Raw genomic sequence first — 18,546 nt, forward strand, 5'->3', positions numbered from 1 at the left:
AAACTGACCACAGTTTGTAACAAATTTGTCTGGGTAGCAGGTGTGACAGATTTTGGCCACACCAAAGTAGCACTTGAGACTGAGCTCTGCCATATTTCTGGCTGTCAGGATCAATTACAGCCATATGACATCACAGCATTCCTGGCAGAGGGCTAATGAACATGCCATTCAACAGCCATTTCATGTTTCCTCTCATTCTCAGCTGATGACATCAGCAAGAGGTAGAGAGGACTTTGAAAGCGTGACTGGGATAGATCGTGTTGCTGGTCTGATCGCTGGATAGACCGTTTGGGCAGTGTTGTGGACTATCTACATAGCCAGATGTGTGAGCATTATAGCAGCTGAGTCTCAGAGGTGCTGGGACAGCGGCTGCCCACTTCAGTGTGTGCACCTCTGTGATGGGAAGCAGCAATCAGTGATTCGAACACGCATCTCTCATAGGTGAGCAACAGGGTCCTCACCACCCATCCTGGCACTCAAAGTCTGTGTGCAAGCTACTCTGGGAACACATGGACTAGGGTCAGGGATGGGTAGGAGCTGCAGAGCTAAGGGTTGAAATTGAGCAAAGTTAATCATTTACCATGCAAGTCTTCCCCTGGAATTTGCAAGCCTTTACTAGATGCCAGAGTTCCAAAAATAGTTACCTCAGACACGCCATTCCTGTCCAAGTGGCAGACAGAGATGCTCCTACTCTACCTATTCCCTTTCCTTTTCTTTTGGCACCAAATGGAGACTCCCCTTCTGGACATCACACATGTAGGCTGACAAGCCTTTGCTTGAAGCCCTACTGACAAGGAGTTCACTGCCTCACAAGGAAACTTGATCTGCTATTTATTGAAAGCCTACCATGGGTGAGTGACATGGGCTCCACTTTGAGTCTATCAGTGCCAGGCATCATGCTGATCATCACACCCATCTAATGAGGTGAGGGCAATCCTCGCCCCATTTACAAGAGGTGATGAGGCTAAGGGAGCTCACGTTGCTGCTCAAGGGAGAGCCATATTGAACTGAGGTCCATTTTTCCTCTAACACATGGCGGGGAACCAAAGGAAATCAAGACAGGAGCTTTGTGCACAAGTGTTAGCGATCTAGCTGGGAGACAGCAATGAAATAAATGCTCATTTAGAATAGATATGTGGTGAAAATCACTGATCAGACCTAGGGGGGTGCTGGCAGCAGTTCAGGAAAGGCAGGAGGGCCTGTAGGAGCCCCTACATGGGAGGAGAGGAGTGGAGACGGATGTTTCAAACTGATGGTCAGCTTTGGGGCTGGTGATTAGCCCTGGACATACTCTCAGGACTGGCTCTACCTTCTGCCTTCCCTCCTGCAGAGGTTAAATAGACACAGGCTGCTTTGCAGCAATCCATTGTTTGTGATGGGGCATAGTCGCATTTCCTGGGCTATAGACCAAGACCGGTCCTTTATGGTGATTTGCAATATAGCTTGGCCAAGTATAATGTGTTTTGGACTCATCTGAAAAGCTTATTAAAATACACATTCCTGCCCAGCCAGCGTGGCTCAGTGGTTGAGCGTTGACCATGAACCAGGAGGTCATGGTTCTATTCCCGGTCAGGGCACATGCCCAGGTTATGGCTCGATACCCAGTGTGGGGGTTGCAGGAGGCAGCCAATCAATGATTCTCATCATTGATGTTTCTCTCTCTCCCTCTCTCTTCCTCTCTGAAATCAATAAAAATATATCTTAAGAAATACACATTCCTGGGCCTCACCCTCAGTGTGTCTGGGTTGTAATCTGAGAATTAGTATTTCTAGAGCTCCCCACATGATCCTGTTGCTTTGTGCCCTCAGGCCACACTTTGAACAGTGCTGATTCACATTGCATTTCATCATCAAAAAACACTGGATACCTATCTGGGGATTTTAGATTGAAATGTTAGGAAATGGTCTGTGCCAAACCCACCCTAGCCTCTGCTGTCCATGTACTAGGAACTAGGAGCCGTGGGATGAGGGATTTGGATCCTCTTCCTACCTGGACACTTAAGGGCTGTGTGATGTTGGATCACTCGCCTCTGTCAGTTTCAGGCACTTAGTTTATCAATAGGAATACAACTGCTGACCTCATAGAGATGTGGTGAGGATTAGATGAGGGGGCAGGTGAAAGGCAAAGGGCCTTCATAAGAAACAAATGTGAAGGGAGAGGCAGAAATCAGAGTGCTAAGTCCACAAGCCAAGGAATGCCATGGACTGCCTGCAATCATCAGACTCTCAGAGACTGGCATGGATTCCCTCGGGCCCTCTAGGGGAAACCAACTCTGATCGCATGTTGATTTCAGACTTCAGATCTCCATAACCAAGAGAGAATGCATTCCTGTTGCTTTAAGCCACTCAGTTTATACACTTTGTTATAGCCACCCTAAAAAATAATACAGTGCCTTAAATGGTAACTATTTTTTCAAGAACAAGATATTGAAATAAGAAGTTTTTTTTTTCAATAAGAAGATTGGAGTCATATTTTGGAAACCATTCTTTTATTGTTCACACTCATATCTGCTATTTGTGAACTTCTTCCAACTACAAGTCTAACTTTCTGTGCAATGAAATGTGACAAAATTCATGTCTGGTTCCAAAGGCTAAACTGAAAATGAATGAATGTGTTACACATTTAAACTCTTAGGGAAGACTCAGATGGCGAAAGCCCCACTTCGAAAGGTGGAAAGCAGGGACACACTTTGCGCCCTGGGCCCACGAGGGCATGTTTCGGATGCTACCACCGAATCTGTAAACTCCTAAAGGGCGGTTTCTCTTCCAATACTTGGAGACGCTGCAGACCAAGAACCGTGCAGTTGGATCTGTTCACCAGCTTTGCTCATAGAGGGTTAGAGGCTGACCTGTACATTCTGCAACACAAACAAACATCCCCCAAACACCGCATTATCTCTAAGACGAAGTAGTGACATCATGGATTACAGAGAGAACATATAAATGGTCATGTGACCACTTGTTAACTCTACAAAGGCAAATGTGCTCCCTTTAAGAACCAAATATTAAAACAACCGTTTTATATATTTGCATTTAACATACAATTTTCTTTAATTCAGCAAGTATTTCTTCAGCATCCATATGCCAGTCCTCATTTTTAAGAGCCATCGGCATTTATTTTTATCTGGACATATCTATTGTTGTTATGTAATTTTAAGACATTATTAATTTAGTTTAAAAAGTCCATTGCATAATAATAAAGACACCCCCCCCCCAGTCCCATCCTAAGAACATGGTTTAAAAAAAGAAAAGGCTTACTTTTTCATGGCTATATTTTCATCACTATAAAACACACAAAAAAAATACAATTATTTCTTTTAAATTACTATCATAGCTCAACAGCTGTACCCCCTGCCCCATGTTTTTAGTCTAATATGATGTTGACAGAACCAGTTCAGGAGAAATACAGGTTGAGAAGGAGATGAGTGATGTGAAAATGAAGTGTACAAGGTCGCAGAACTCAGAGTGAAGGGCAGACCATAGGGTCGAAATGCAAACTAGTGAAAACAGCTACAAAGTCAAGTGCCAAGTCCCCGAGACAGAACTGCAAACAAGAAATAAGAAGGCTGGTTAAGGAAGCCGAGGAGAGTAAGCAAGCAGGGGAAAAATAGTTAAATCAAGCCCGAGAAAGTTGGTACAAAGAAATTATCTGAACAGAGATGACCCAGTAATTAAAAAAAAAAGAAAAGAAAAGAAAAGAAAAAGAAACAAGTTTCATCTCATCAGAGCTCGTCTTTAGCAATCTCTGTGTGGGCAGCAGCAGAGGAAGTGACCCCCAGCCTCTGCAAGTCGCCTGCTCCTACTTACTCTTCATAGACATCCTCCGAGTCCATCCTCCGATAGTACTTGGCTAGCTTCACAGCAATAATTATAGCCGGAAGTAGCAGTATGGTAGCTTTTCCTATGCCAAACCAAAACAAATTCTAGGGAAAAGGAGAAAACCGTGAGGATTACATGCATGAAGATGGGAAATGGGACACAACAGTTACTTGGGGGAAAGAACTCTATTTTGCAGTTTTTAGAAATGAGTTCTAATTTCATTCATTGAAACCACTGGTAAACTTGATAGGAGCCAGCCACCGGGTAACACGCTACAGATTATTATAATTCATTAACTCTTTTTAAAAACCTTGAAGAAAAAGTAACAGAGAGGGTAAGTGAGGGAGCCAGGTTGGCTTCTAGGACATGCAAAATAGCTGTGAGCCAGCCCCCTGTGCTGCCAAGGATGCAGCATGGACAGCCACAGGCAGGGGCTCCAGTCCCCTTGGTGAGTTGTTCTGATGTTTCGGTGACTAGAACCTCTCTGGGCTTTGTCCCGCCTCTGAACCGTGGACAGCAGCGTCCTCACCCTATGACATTACTGTGTGAAGAAGACGTAGCAATGCTTACTGTGTACTAGGTTCTCAACAAACAGTCCATGTTTATTTTTTTTTAACTTTTATGACTCTAGAGAGAAAGAGGAAGGGGGGGGGGGGAGAGAAACATTGATTTGTTGTTCCACCTATCAACCTACATTTTTTCATTTTTTAAAATCCTTACCCAAAGGTATTTTTCCATTGATTTTTAGAGAGAGTGGAAGAGAGATGGAAAGACAGAGAGAAATATTGATTTGAGAGAAACACATCAATTAGGTGCCTCCTGTACACTCCCCCCCCCCCAATCTGGTCCAGGTACGTGCCTTTGACTGGTACATCCCCTTTGGTTTGCAGGCCGATGCTCTGTCCACTGAGCCAAACTGGCTAGAACTATCCACCTACATATTGGTTGGTTCTTGCATGTGCCCTGTCCAAGGACTGAACCCACAACCTTGGTGTATCAGGATGATGCTCTGCTAGTAACCAACTGACTACTCCATCAGGGCAACAAATGTTTAATTGAGCCAATCTTTCAGGTAGCTGGTAAGCTGGATTCAATCCTGTTTTGTCTATAAAGCAATGTTAAAGTATTTTTTTAAATAGTTTCCAATATCCCCAAGTCAGATTTCATAGAGAAATCTGGATTTATCTATTTTCTTGAAAAGTCTGAAGTCATGTCTCATAACACCGAGCCCTTCCTCCCGCATGGCAGCATCGGCTGGGGCTGAGCGCTGGTTCTTCCTTCTGGAGGGTGTCAGCCTCAGTCTGCCCCGGCCACACCCCTGACTTTGACAGCCAACGTTGTTTAAACTTGCTTATCAATCAGAACCGAAGCAGCTGCACCATCAGATGATGCTGTGTGTGCCCAGACAGGGTCTCACATGTGTCCTGCTTTGTGAACCTACAACCTGCCAGGTCCCAGGAGAGGTTCAAGTATTCATGCTGTGCCTTAGGCTAGTCCTGTAGGCAACTCCAGAGCAGTCCTCCCCAGTCCACCGTGAGGCAAAGGCAGCTTGGGTTAAACGACAACCACCCAAAGCCACCAATGACTATTCCTTTCCAACTATTCTGGACAAATAGTTTTCTTCACAAGGGTCTCCTACCTTCTGTGAACACAGTTCTAGTAAGGAACGAAGAATCACAGCTAAGTCTTTGACTTTTCTAGTGAATTAGGTACAAGAACATATGCATTTCCATTTTAGATTTTAGGTCTAAATGTAACACACCTGAGCAGAAAACTATTTTATGTTACAGTGTGTAGCACAATCCTGGGGGGAGGAGAATCAAAGATAATGAGGTTGTCGCCTGTCCTTATTTTGAAAGATGAAATTCTCACCATGGGTTTGGTGATGTAGTTGCACAGAAAGACGTCAAAAGCAGAATCGAAAGCAGTGGCCACAGGTTTGCAGGCTGCGATTTCCTCCATGACCTGAGGGGGAAAGAAACACAGGCAGACCCTGAGCCAGAGCCACGAATGCATGAGAGCCAGGCATGCAGTGCTCCTCCAGCCTGTTTTCACAAGAACGATCTCTGTCCGCTAAGATTCGGAGCTGAGAGCCGGAGCTGAGAGCTGGTTTCTATGGGTGAGTTCAAAGACGTATAAAAGTATGTGTTTGAAAGCAAGGCCCTGAGTCTCTCTGAGCCTCAGTTTCCAGTTTCCTCACCTGTCATTTGGAACAACAGGACCCACCCTACTGGACCCCTGAGAGAATAAAAAAGTACACCTGGGAGAGGATGCGGAGAAAAGGGAATACTCGCGCACTGCTGGTGGGAATGCAGACTAGTGCAGCCACTATGGAAGACAGTATGGAGTTTCCTCAAGAAGTTAAAAATGGAACTCCCATTTGACCCAGTGATTCCACTTCTAGGAATATATCCCAAGAAACCAGAATCACCAATCAGAAAGGATATATGCACCCCTATGTTCATAGCAGCACAATTTACCATAGCGAAGATCTGGAAACAGCCTAAGTGCCCATCAACAGATGAATGGATTAGAAAACTGTGGTACATCTACACAATGGAATACTATGCTGCTGTAAAAAAGAAGGAATTCTTACCATTTGCAACAGCATGGATGGAACTGGAGAGCATTATGCTAAGTGAAATAAGCCAGTCAATGAAGGAAAAATACCACGTGATCTCACTCATTTATGGATAATAAAGACCATTACAAACTGATGAACAAAAATAGATACAGAGGCAGAGCAGCATCGAACAGACTGTCAAACTACAGCGGGAAGGCCGGGGAGGGTTGGGGGGCGGCAGGGGTGGGTAACAGATCAACTGAAGGACTTGTATGCATGCATATAAGCATAACTAATGGACATAAGACACTGGGGGTAGGGGAGGCCGGGGGAATGTCAAGGGGGGGAGGGGGGAGGAGACATATGTAATACTCTTTGTAATACTTTAAGCATTAAAACAAACAAAAAACCCCCCAAAAAAACAAAAAAGAAAAGAAAAGGGAATAGGACTGCAGGCCTTCCTTCCCGCAGGGACCAGTGAGCCACCAGCAGAAAATGAACAGCTCGCGCGTGTAAGCTGCCCTTGATTAACCTGGGCCTCTGGCTCACACCCCTGGGCCTTTGCTCGGGGACTTGCATGGTGATGGAAGGAATCAAAAGTCTGCCATCCTGAAGCTGCTTTTTCGGATATTGATTTTAAGCTGTTTATTAAGAAACAAAAGACTAAGAAAGAACCTTTGACCCTCCCCACCCCCTCTCCCGCCCAAGAGAGTCAGACTGAGAAGCCTGCTTCTGGAAGGAGGTCTTAGGATGCTGCCTTAGCCTAATGAAGCATGGTCAACAGGAGGGTTCAGGCAGGTGCCTGCCAGCTCAGTACCCCCTGTGCCCATTGTTTCTGAGTCGGCCAGCAAGAATTGTTCTGCCACGCGGGTTCCGACCTTCCTCAACTACCTGCGAATCGCCACTTCTGAAATTTAATACCCCATTCTCTCCCTTTTCTCCTTTGTCCAAAATGCCCGGCATACCCAATGTTGGACTTTTCATGGCTGTATCATGTCTATGTGAATTCCCCATGCACATGTACTAAACTCTGATTTTCCTCCTGTTAAAAAAAAAAAGTACACCTGTCCAGCAAAGTGTCTCAGTCTGAATTCTTACCTGACCCCTTCGGAATCTGACAAAGGATGTGGGAAGAAAATGGAAAGCTGGTTAACTAATAAGTGCACATTTTAGAACCGGGGCCAGCAAACTTTTCCTATAAAGGGCCAGAGAGTAAATAGTTTAGACTTTGCAGGTGAGATTGCCTGACTCTGCCATGGCAAAGGCAACCACAGACAATATCCAGACATGGGTGTGGCTGAGTGCCAATAAAGTTTCATTTACAAAAACAGCAGTACCTGCTGACCTTGTTCTAGAAGACAGAAAACAATGTACTTATTCATGAGGTGAAAGTAAATAAGTTCAGTGAATCCCAGACAGATGCTCTAATCCCATTGACTTAAAAGAGCTACATTCATTCATTCACCCAAAAAACATTGGAATATAGACAATGGAGAGTGTCTTATTTCTCTTCCATCATTGGTTGGCTCACCTATAGACCTTACAAGGCAACCCATGTTAATAACCCCGTCTCTCCAAGTTCAAACAACATTACACACTCTCTGTATAGGCTTCTGTTAGTTTACAGAAAGTGGGGTAATGGCTCATTTTCTGTATGTTTTTCTGCATCTTGCTTTTCTCTCCAAGTCTCGTGGTGTGGCTCTGATCATTTTGTACAAATGGCCACTTAATATTCCCAGTGTGGCTCGTGTATAACACAGCCATTCCTGTCTAGACTCGCTTTGGTTCCAGAGTGTTTGCTTTGTATTCCAGGTATGAATGTGACCCAAATGTGGTCCCTTGGTCTAGTGGAGGAGATGTGCAGTGGTGATGGTGGTGATAACGATAATGCATTTCCTCCACCACCACTCACTTGGATGCTGGCACTGAGAAGATCCTGAGGTCCTCACACCTGGGGCATGGGAGGAGGTGTGAGCACACACATCAAGAAGCTGGCTCTTAAAGGAGGACCAGGACCAGGTGCATGGCCCACCAACTGCAGGAGAGTGGGTACCAGAGGCAGGGATTGGCAAGGGGGATATAATATGCAGAAGGAATTGCATGGAGAAATGTGAACATTTGCCTGGCCATCATGGCTTAGTTGTTGAGGATCAATCAACCTATGAATGATATGTCATGGTTCAATTCCCAGTCAAGGCTCAATCTCCAGTGGAGGGGGGGGGGGGGGCGCATGCAGAAGGCAGCTGATCAATGATTCTCCCTCATCATTGATGTTTCTATCTCTCCCTCTCCCTTCCTCTCTGAAATCAATAAAAATATATTTTACAAAAAGAAATGTGGAAGTTTCAGGGAATCAAGCAGTGGAGTGTGGCTGGAATGTGGGGTGGGGCAGAAAAGAAGAAGATGACCAGGCAGTTTTGGCTCATATGGTGAAGGGCCAGGGATAGGATTTGAGAAGCCCAGTGCTTCTCAGGGGTAGCCAAATTTTCCTGAGTTACTAAACTTCTTCAAGCCCATTTGGCTGGCAGCACCCACCCAAGTTAGTCAGCTATAAGCATCACCTTCCCCCAATGAAATAATCCTCGAGGGAAGCCAGCCCAGAGCTCAAGATGACAAAAGGCATTTTTCAAGACACCATATTCCACAAAAGTTGGGTGCTGGGAGCAATGTGCTACCTTAAAACCCCTAGAAACTTTGCTCTTCAACTTTTCTGATATATTCATGGAGATATAACGATTATGGAGTGAATTGCATTCCCCAAAAGTTCACATGTTGAAGTCCTAACCCCAGTACCTCAAAACTATATTTGGAGATACTGTCTTTGAAGAGACAAGTCAGTTGAAATGAGATCATTAGGGTGGACCTTAATCCAACATGATGGGTGCCCTTACAAAAGAAGAGGAAATTTGGACAGACACTCACAGAGGAAAGACCAAGTAATGACACAAAAAGAAGACTGCTATCTACAATACAAGAAGAGGGGCATCAGAAGGAACTAACCCTACCAACACCTTGATCTTGGAGTTCTGGTCTCCAGAACTGTGATATGATAAATCTATGTTGTTTAAACAACACCTAGCTGACTACCAACAATGTCCTAGGCTTAGTGCTGTCCATGGTGTATACAAACCAAGCTCCAAATGGACTCTATCTTAGGGAGCTCATGGTTCACTCGGGGAGACACAGTCAAGTGTGGCAAGAATCCCTGTGAGGAAGTTGAGCCCAGGAAGCTGCCGGGGGAGACAAGGAGGGGCATATTCTCCAACCTGGTGGGAGGCCCAAGGAGCCACCCAGTGTGGATGGCACTTGTACTGTGTCTCATGGAGCCTCCAGTTGTGGTCCCCGCATTCAAGGTCTTTTTCTTTATCTTCCACCAAATTATTGGGAATTTGATTTTTAAAAAATATATTTTATTGATTTTTTACAGAGAGGAAGAGAGAGGGATAGAGAGTTAGAAACATCGATGAGAGAGAAACATCGATCAGCTGCCTCCCGCACACCCCCTACTGGGGATGTGCCCACAACCAAGGTACATGCCCTTGACTGGAATCGAATCTGGGACCCTTGAGTCCACAGGCTGACGCTATATCCACTGAGCCAAACTGGTTAGGGCAGGAATTTGATTTTTATTTCCTTCTGATTTTAACCTAGAAAATGACTGTTCTAACACATGACTTCCGTATGGTCATAAAAGAGAAGCTACTTACAGCGCTCTTGGCCCAGTTCAGATAATATTCAAAATATGAAACGATTATATCTGCATACTCCTTACTTTCCTGGAAAGAAATCAAAGAGTAGGAAAACTGTTAGGATGATACTCTACTGAGTCAGGTAGTTATGGTCACATATCTACTTATTGGCATACTGATTTTTTTTTTATGTCTTTTTTGGCCCCAGCCAGTTTGGCTCAGTGATGAGAGTGTCAGTCCTCAGCCAGTCAAGGGCATGAACCTGGGTTACAGGCTCGATCCCTAGTCCTGATTGGTGTGTTTGCAGGAGGCAACCAATCGATGTCTCTCTCTCTCACATCAATGTTTCTCTCTGTGTGTCTCTCCCCATCCCTTCTACTCTCTCTAAAAAAATCAATGGAAAAATATCCTTGGGTGAGGATTAACAAAAAAAGGAAAAGAAAGAAAAACTATTTTTAAAAAAGTCTTACTTCAATAATAATAGATGGAAGATCGTTTGTGATGAATTTCTGAGAAGAATCCAAAGCATCAAGAATATTGGTCACTTGCACCTGGAAAACACAGCAACAATCAACATGGTTTCAAGTGAGAAAAGGGTTTCATCGGACAGTTTGAGTATTGATGTGAGTGCTGTTAATTCAATCCCACACCACCACAGCTTGTAAGGCAAGGGGACCATAGAACCAGCTCAACGCTCCGACGTTTAGGGGTCAGGACATGGATATGTAGCAAGTATTTCCTTTGAGCCAGATACTGGGCTAGGTCCTTTATCTGAATCACATCACTGAATACTCACAAGGATGAAAGGAAGGTATTGTTATGTCCCTTCATAGGCGAGGGGGCTGACTCTGCCCAGTTAACAAGCCGGGAAGCCTAAGACCTGGAATTTGAACTTTCACTCCAAAGTCCACATGCTTTGCACTGTCACACAAATAAGAACAAGGCCACTGCCTACCCACAGGGCAGCTTGGTGCAAATTAGAGGTGCCCAGAGACCTCAGGGCACGTAGCCTAGACCAGGGGTGGGCAAACTTTTTGACTCAAGGGCCACAATGGGTTCTTAAACTGGACCGGAGGGCCGGAACAAAAGCATGGATGGAGTGTTTGTGTGAACTAATATAAATTCAACGTAAACATCATTACATAAAAGGGTACGGTCTTTTTTTTCAATAGTTTTATTCATTTCAAACGGGCCGGATTCGGCCCACGGGCCGTAGTTTGCCCACGGCTGGCCTAGACAGTGAGTCAAGAGTGGCTTTCTGCCCCCACCTGCCCCTCTTGAAGGTCAGTGCATAGCTGCCTGTTGTCACCCTTAATTCTGAAGTGTGTTGGGGTGGCACAGGATCTATATAAAGCCACCAGTCTGTCTCAGATTCCCTTGGCATGGGACACACACTTATGAAATGGTAACCGTGACTGAAGGTACAGGGACGGTCCTGAGTAGAGTAAACCTAATAGTCTTCAGAGGAACTAAGTCAGACCTTGGTACGTCAACAAAGAGGCAGGCTCAGTGCTACCCAGAGAGAAGACCAAGGGCCACCTAAGGAGCTCACAGTTTACTGGAGCAGTGGGGTGGGTAGGTGAGACCCAGTCAAATATGGCAAGAATCCCTATGATGAAGGTAAACATGCGGAGCTCCGAGGAAAGCCCAGAGAAGGACATGAAGTTTTCTGTGGTGGGGCTAACCTTCAAAACCTTCAGGGCAGCCCATTGCATTAAATGAGAAATATTCCTGAGCTGCCCATTGACATGGTGGCTACAGCTGAATGCAACACAGCCCGGGAGCTCAGTTTCCGTTGTGGAAATGTTTCCAACTCAGAGAGCCCCTGTGGTGAACTGTATTAGTTGGTCACGGCTGCCTGGTGATGACAGGCATGTTCGTGGGGCATGCTTTGGCCAATGGACGTAGAGGAAGTGGCCATGTGCTGGTTCTAAGAAATGGCTTAAAGGGCAACCTGTGTTCCCATTCATCCTCTAAATTCCTGTTCTGCACTCAGAGGACATGAGGCAACCCAGACAGAAACTGCTCCTCCAGGCTGGTCTCTAGGGAGGGCAATGTATGGAGAAGCCTACAGTCCACCCAACAGTGAAAGTCTGTGGTCAGAAGGCACTGAGACCTGAAGGCTGTTTGTTAGGCAGCATTCTCTTGGTGAAAGTGACTGGTGCATCTTCTAAGTCTGCATCCTACACATCCAAGTGCAGCTTTCCCATGGTCCTAACCTTGTGCCAAAATGAGGTTTGTACTGATAGAAGTATTTACCAAAAAATCATGGTAGGAAAACCCAGTTTGGCATTTAAAATAAGTGAATCATTGAGACTTTTTAAACATGTAAAGTACCTGAAAAAGCAACATCTCTGAAAGTCTGTATGCGCTTTATAATAAGACCCATGACTGAAAAAGAAAACACATCCTTGCCTTCAATCCACTGCCTCTTTGTTGAAGCTCCTGAATTTGATGGTGTAGTTCTTTCTAGTAAATAAACAGAGGCAATAGTTTCCAGCTTATGACACGAAGCAGCAAGATCACACACCTTGTGCACCCCCCTCACCCAAACCCAACTTTACTCTGAAATGGGTGTGATACTGAAAAAAAAAACACACACACACAAAAACAAACACCAGTCTCCAGTAACCGTGTGCCGCACACACCTCTATGTGGGGAACTGGAAAACCAGGATGCATATTCTAGAGCTGCAAAGGGCAGTGCATAGCATACAAGTCTGTTACTTAAAGTAAAGCTGCCCAACACGACTGGTTTAACGTGTATGGTTTAGAACAGGGACTGGCAGACATTATCAGTTTCGGACCAGATAGTAAAGAGTTGAGGCTTTTCGGGCCATGCCCTCTCCCAACCACTCTACTCTGCTCTTGCAGCCAAGAGCAGCCCCAGATCATCTGTGAATAAGTGAGCACAGCTGAGTCCCAATAAAACTTTTTGTAAAAGAGGGCAACAGGCCAGCTTTGGCCCACAGGCTGTGGTTTTCAGGGCCAGAGTTAGTTAACTTCTGGCTTACACTGTGGGTCATGAGTACAGAATAACTTGCCTATTTGTAGATAGGTTGCTCCAGCTCTGAAAAGACCATGGAGCCCTCAGTCTGCTTGAAGGAAGGCATTTAAGAGACATGCAAAACCCATCTTTTAATGTGAACAAATTTGGCCCAGCCAGTGTTGCTCAGTGGTTAAGCATTGACCAATGAACAAGGAGGTCGTGGTTTGATTCCGGTCAGGGCACATGCCTAGGTTGTGCATTCAGTCCCCAGTGTGGGGCATGCAGGAAGCAGCCAATCAATGATTCTCCTCATCATTGATGTTTCTATCTGTCCCTCTCCCTCTCCCTCTCCCTCTCCCTCTCCCTCTCCCTCTCCCTCTCCCTCTCCCTCTCCCTCTCCCTCTCCCTCTCCCTCTCCCTCTCCCTCTCCCTTCCTCTCTGAAGTCAAATATATATATATATATATATATATATATATATATATATATATACACACACACACACACACACACACACACACACACACACATACATATGAACAAATTTGTGCTGGGCATAAACAAGTATGGCAGAAAATTGTGATGAGCACAGCACAAACATTAAGAAAATTCAGTAAGAGGATTTTTGGGATACACTAATGAATTAAACAGTTAGAAGAAAAAGAGAGGGACTAGTTCTAGTAGCTTCTGAAGTTGAGGTCAGTGAGCTAATATGCTTCTCCAAATAGTTCAGCTTCTCGGCCTGAGGCCAATCGAATTTGACCCTTGTGACATGCACACGTGTCCTTGGGCCACAGGAAAGTCCGCCAGTGAAACGGGCCGTGGTCAGCTTGCAGGGAGATGCCAGAGGCTGACTGTTACCAGTTGCAGTTCCAAAGGCAGGAACTTGATATTGTGAATGTCTTGGATCTTGATTACGTTCCTTGTCAGGGACTCTTTTAAGACTCCGGGGGGCTACAGAGAGAAGAAATAAACACAGATCAACCCCATTTTTCCAGATGGCAGAGCACTTGAATGCCCAGCCCTTGTGCCATGGTATCTGTGGGCCTGGGAGCTGCCGGGAGGGGCCTCACGAGCTATAAGTTTTAACCCACATTCATTAGCCATCCTGAGTGCCCTGGGCTGTGTTCCCACTCTCCCACCTCCCGTAACAGAGCTATAAGTCACTTTATAGTACCCATGTCCCTGTTTTGCAATGAGAAAACCAAGGCTTGACTGAGCCCATGTTCTTGAACTCACGCCGCAGTAGGGTTTACTGTATGAAGGGGTAAAGGTCCTCCTGCACCCATCTTATGGGTGAGGAAATTAGGGCACAGATGGGGAAATGTCTTGCCCAGGGTCCCACAGTAAGGAAGTAGCTGAGTCAGGATTTCATCTGGGTCTTCCTCCAGACCCCAGGTGCTCCCCCCAGCCCCCTGCCGCCGGCCCATGCTCCGCTGCTTCTTGAAAGGGACCATTTTGTCTCCAGCCAGCAGAGCAGCCAATGAAAGGGATGCTGATGAAGGAGGCCCAGATGGGGACACTTCTTTTTTTTTTTTCATGTATTTTTGTTGACTTCAGGGAAGAAGGGAGAGGGAGAAAAAGATAGAAACATCAACGATGAGAGAGAATCATTGATTGGCTGCCTCCTGCACACTCCACACTGGGGACTGAGCCTGCAACACGGGCATGTGCCCTGACCGGGAATTGAACTGTGACCTCCTGGTTCATAGGTCGACACTCAACCACTGAGCCATGCCAGCTGGACCCCTCAGCCATGTCTTATTAGTGATATGGAGGACCACAGGGAATCTCCTCCCATGTCCTTAGTTACAATCCCCTGCGCTCCATGGAACACATATGCAAATGGGTTTGGCAGAGGAGAGGTTGCTGAGGAGAAACAGAACCAGTGATAAATCCATTATTGCCGGGAGCCGGTCCATGCTTGCTGTTTCAAGGGACCTGGCATATATGGCATACTCTTTTTAATATGTTTGCTCACCTTCTTGGCACTATGTGTTTTAACCAAGGTCTCTGAGAAAGGTTGTTTCCCCAGGTAGGGATTTTCCCCTGAAGTTAGGGAGGGAATAAAACCTCTTAACTAAGTGCCAGGTGGGTAATTAATCACTTTAACTACAAACAATCATGCTTAAGCTACATAATCTTTACTCCCTGGAATGGAGATAAGAAACGCCCTAACCTTTGAAATAGAGATTGATAGGATTGGAATCAACTGGTATAAATACAGATGTAAGAAGACAGCAAGACACAGAACTTAGAATACAGAACTTAGAACACAGAACTTAGAACGCAGAACTTAGAACGCAGAACTTAGAACACAGAACTTAGAATACAGAACTTAGAACACAGAACGGAGAGACAGAACCTAGGCACAGAACCTACACAGAACGTTCTCTAGAGACAGAAGAACTTCGCTGGAGAGAACATGGCAAAAGATCCTGGACAGAAACTGGCCTCAGAACCTAGAGACAGAACCTAGCAAGAGAACATGGCAAAAGATCCTGGACTGAACCTGACTACAGAAATTGGCAAGAGAACCTGACTAGAACTTGGTGACTGAACCTGGCTGGAGAACCTGGACAGAACCTGGCTATAGAACCTGGCTGGAGAACCTGGAGAACCTGGCTGGAGAACCTAGCAAGACAACATGAACACAGAACCTGGCTGGAGATCCTAAGCAGAACCTCTCTGGAGATCCTGACCAGAACTTGGCTACAGAACCTGGCTATGATGATCAACTGAATGCTGTCTCCGTGTCATTCCTTCTTCACCGACTCCGTCTACACCTTTGGGGACCCCTGGACCTGCTGGGGCCGGACCCCGGCACATTATGGGCACCAGGACCAAGCACAGGCTTCGGGAAGAGCTGCGTGCACCCCGAGGCCACCATGGGAGCCTTCCCACGCTCACGGATTTTTGGGCCATGCAGCTGTGGCTGCTGATGGAAACTTGAAGAAGTGCTTGTCAAGAAGGGATTATCTGCCAGGCTAGTGTGGCTCAGTGGCTGAGAGTTGACCTATGAACCAGGAAGTCACAGTTTGATTCCCGGTCAGGGCTCATGCCCAAGTTTTGGGCTTGATCCCTAATGTGGGACATGCAGGAGGCAGCTGATCAATGATTCTCTCTCATTGTTGATGTTTCCCTCTTTCCTCCCTCTCCCTTCCTCTCTGAAATAAATTAAAACATTTTTTTTTAAAAGAAGGGGTTCCTTGTGGTGTGAGGAACCCTTTCAATAGTTCCCCTAACAGCCGTGTTGGCATTGGATATTGACAGGGATTTCAGAATTTAATTGGGCCTTCAGGACTTACCAACTTGTTGGCGTGTTCTTTTAAACCACTTGCATATGTTAAGAGATTCACTTTTGTTAACGATTTACCTGTCTGAAAAAAGAGATTAAAAAGAACCATGTCATGACTATGGTTTTTTAAAATCTTAATAACGTCTAATAGGCAACAGAAGGAACATGGTCCATAAAATCGGGCAGACACTCATACATAGCGTCTGCATTCGTCTTTAGACCCATGCGACCATACTATGCGACCACATGGAGAACAGAAGTACTGACTGGCACGTGCTGTCATGCAGATGAACCTCAAAAATGGTGGGCTACATGAAGGGGTCAGTGAAGGCCATTAAACACAAAGGTCACATCCTGCATGACCCCACTCATATCAAATACCCAGGACAGGTAGATGCATAGAAACGGAGCACAGGTTGGTGGCGACCAAGGGCCAGGAGGGGGAATGAGGGGCAGCTGCTGAAGGGACACAGGGCTCTGTTTTTGGGCGATGAAGGTGTTCTCATGCTGGACAGAGGTGGGGCCTTGTGTCCCAGTGCGATTATCCTGAACACTAGCGATTGTTCACTTAAAAATAGTTGCTTTTCTATTATGTGAATTTCATCTTAATAAAAAAGTAAATCAAAACAGACTAAAAAAGACTTGTGTTCTAATTTCCCCCCCAAAGACCAATTGTGGACACATGGGTCATACATACCTCAGCCAAGTAAGTGTCATAATCGATTTGCTCCACTCCCGAGTCACTGAAATCCAGAAGGTTTCTTTTTCCTTCTTCTTTGAGGACAATGTCATCAAGGTTCACGCTCATCTTTTTAAATTCATTGTTCATGTGTCTAATGTGCTGTGCAATAAGAAGTCATAAGTAAGTCCATTTTTCTCCAAAAAAGTCACTGAGGAGCAATGAAATTACACCAGACAGCCCTGGCCAGTGTGGCTCAGTTGGTTGGGCGTCATCCCTTTACCACTGAAAGGTGAAAGGTTGCTGGTTTGATTCCCAGTCTTGGCACATGCCCAGGTTACGGGCTCCATCCCCCACGGGGTGGTGGGGCATGCAAGAGACAGTCGATCATTGTTTCTCTCCTTCTCCCTTCCTCTCTCTCAAAAAAATCTGTTTCTTTTTTTTTTTTTTTTTTTTTAATTACAGGAGCCCGACCAGCATGGTTCAGTGGTTGAGCATTGACCTATAGACCAGGAAGTCAGAGTTCGATTCCCCGTCAGGACACACGCCCCGGTTTCGGCTCCATCCCCAGTAGGGGGTGTGCAGGAGGTAGCCAATCAATTATTCTCTCTCATCATTGATGTGATATCAATAAAAATATATTTAGAAAAAAAATTACACAGGACAAAAAAAATACACAGGCACTTGACTGGCATTTCTTCTTAACTCTTCCCTCCCCTCGCACCCCTCCCCTGCCTCTTTCCTTATGCTCTATGCAGAGCGCTATGTGAGGAGGTGGGGTGCAAAGCAAAATAACAGCACATCTTTAGTCTCAAGGACCTCAAAAGGCAGAGGCAATATCATAATAAAGGCACAGGACCTGCACCAGGACATGAAGGATGGGGGAGAACCTTCTAGGAGAGGAGGCAGGGAGGGCAAAACAGAGGAGGTGGCTTCTGAGTGAGTCTTAACGAAAGAGATGCTGAAAGGGGGTGGGCAGGCTGCATCCGGGACAGGAGGCACAGGCACTGGACTCAGGTGGTTGGGGAGCTTGCATTTATGGGAGCAGGAAGGATGGCCTGGGGTCGTCCTAAGAGCCAGCCGGTAGTGCCGGCAGTGTGTGGTGCCCAAGGACGCTGGGCCCTCCGCACCCACCGCTACTCATCCTGGCACACAGAGAGAACGTCTGATGGCAGGCATGATGGGGAAATATGTGGAGGGCATTTATTTTGGGCTTGGTTACAAAATTACATTTTTATTTATATATATAGGCAAGGTATATTTAGGGAATATAATCAATACAAAATGTGTATACTGTAACCCCCTTTTTAAAATTTTTAAATTTGTTTTGTTAATCCTCACCCAAGGATATTTAGAGCAGAAGGGAGAAAGGGAGGGAGAGGGAGGGAGAGACACATGCCTATTGGTTGAGACACAGCTGAGAAACCCAGAGGGCCTAGAGGAGTAGGGGAGTGGGGATGGCCTTGACAGATGGCACCCTGGGCTTAGGCAGCTGAAACTCTCCTGCTCCCT

At 45.7% G+C, this 18,546-nt stretch overlaps 1 protein-coding gene across 4 annotated transcripts in view; it reads right to left on the reverse strand.

Annotated features, from left to right (window-relative positions):
* Nucleotides 1-1,746: 1,746 nt before the first annotated feature.
* The window catches only part of PROM1 (prominin 1), a 97,044-nt gene continuing 80,244 nt past the window's right edge, over nucleotides 1,747-18,546 (reverse strand). For 3 of the 4 annotated variants that reach the window (XM_036329323.1, XM_036329330.1, XM_036329340.1), the window contains exons 16-25: nucleotides 17,053-17,196; nucleotides 16,366-16,437; nucleotides 13,919-14,011; nucleotides 12,486-12,539; nucleotides 10,541-10,621; nucleotides 10,089-10,157; nucleotides 5,691-5,783; nucleotides 3,807-3,922; nucleotides 3,258-3,281; nucleotides 1,747-2,857 (exon numbers count right to left, since the gene is read on the reverse strand). In XM_036329323.1, the coding sequence (XP_036185216.1) occupies nucleotides 2,827-2,857; nucleotides 3,258-3,281; nucleotides 3,807-3,922; nucleotides 5,691-5,783; nucleotides 10,089-10,157; nucleotides 10,541-10,621; nucleotides 12,486-12,539; nucleotides 13,919-14,011; nucleotides 16,366-16,437; nucleotides 17,053-17,196 (777 nt within the window). In that variant the 3' untranslated portion in view covers nucleotides 1,747-2,826. The remainder of the gene's footprint in view (nucleotides 2,858-3,257; nucleotides 3,282-3,806; nucleotides 3,923-5,690; nucleotides 5,784-10,088; nucleotides 10,158-10,540; nucleotides 10,622-12,485; nucleotides 12,540-13,918; nucleotides 14,012-16,365; nucleotides 16,438-17,052; nucleotides 17,197-18,546) is intronic. The other variant, XM_036329349.1, reaches the window with a different exon arrangement.

This window comes from Myotis myotis, unplaced genomic scaffold (genome assembly GCF_014108235.1).
Source record: "Myotis myotis isolate mMyoMyo1 unplaced genomic scaffold, mMyoMyo1.p scaffold_m19_p_1, whole genome shotgun sequence".
In the NCBI taxonomy this organism is placed as follows: Eukaryota; Metazoa; Chordata; class Mammalia; order Chiroptera; family Vespertilionidae; genus Myotis; species Myotis myotis.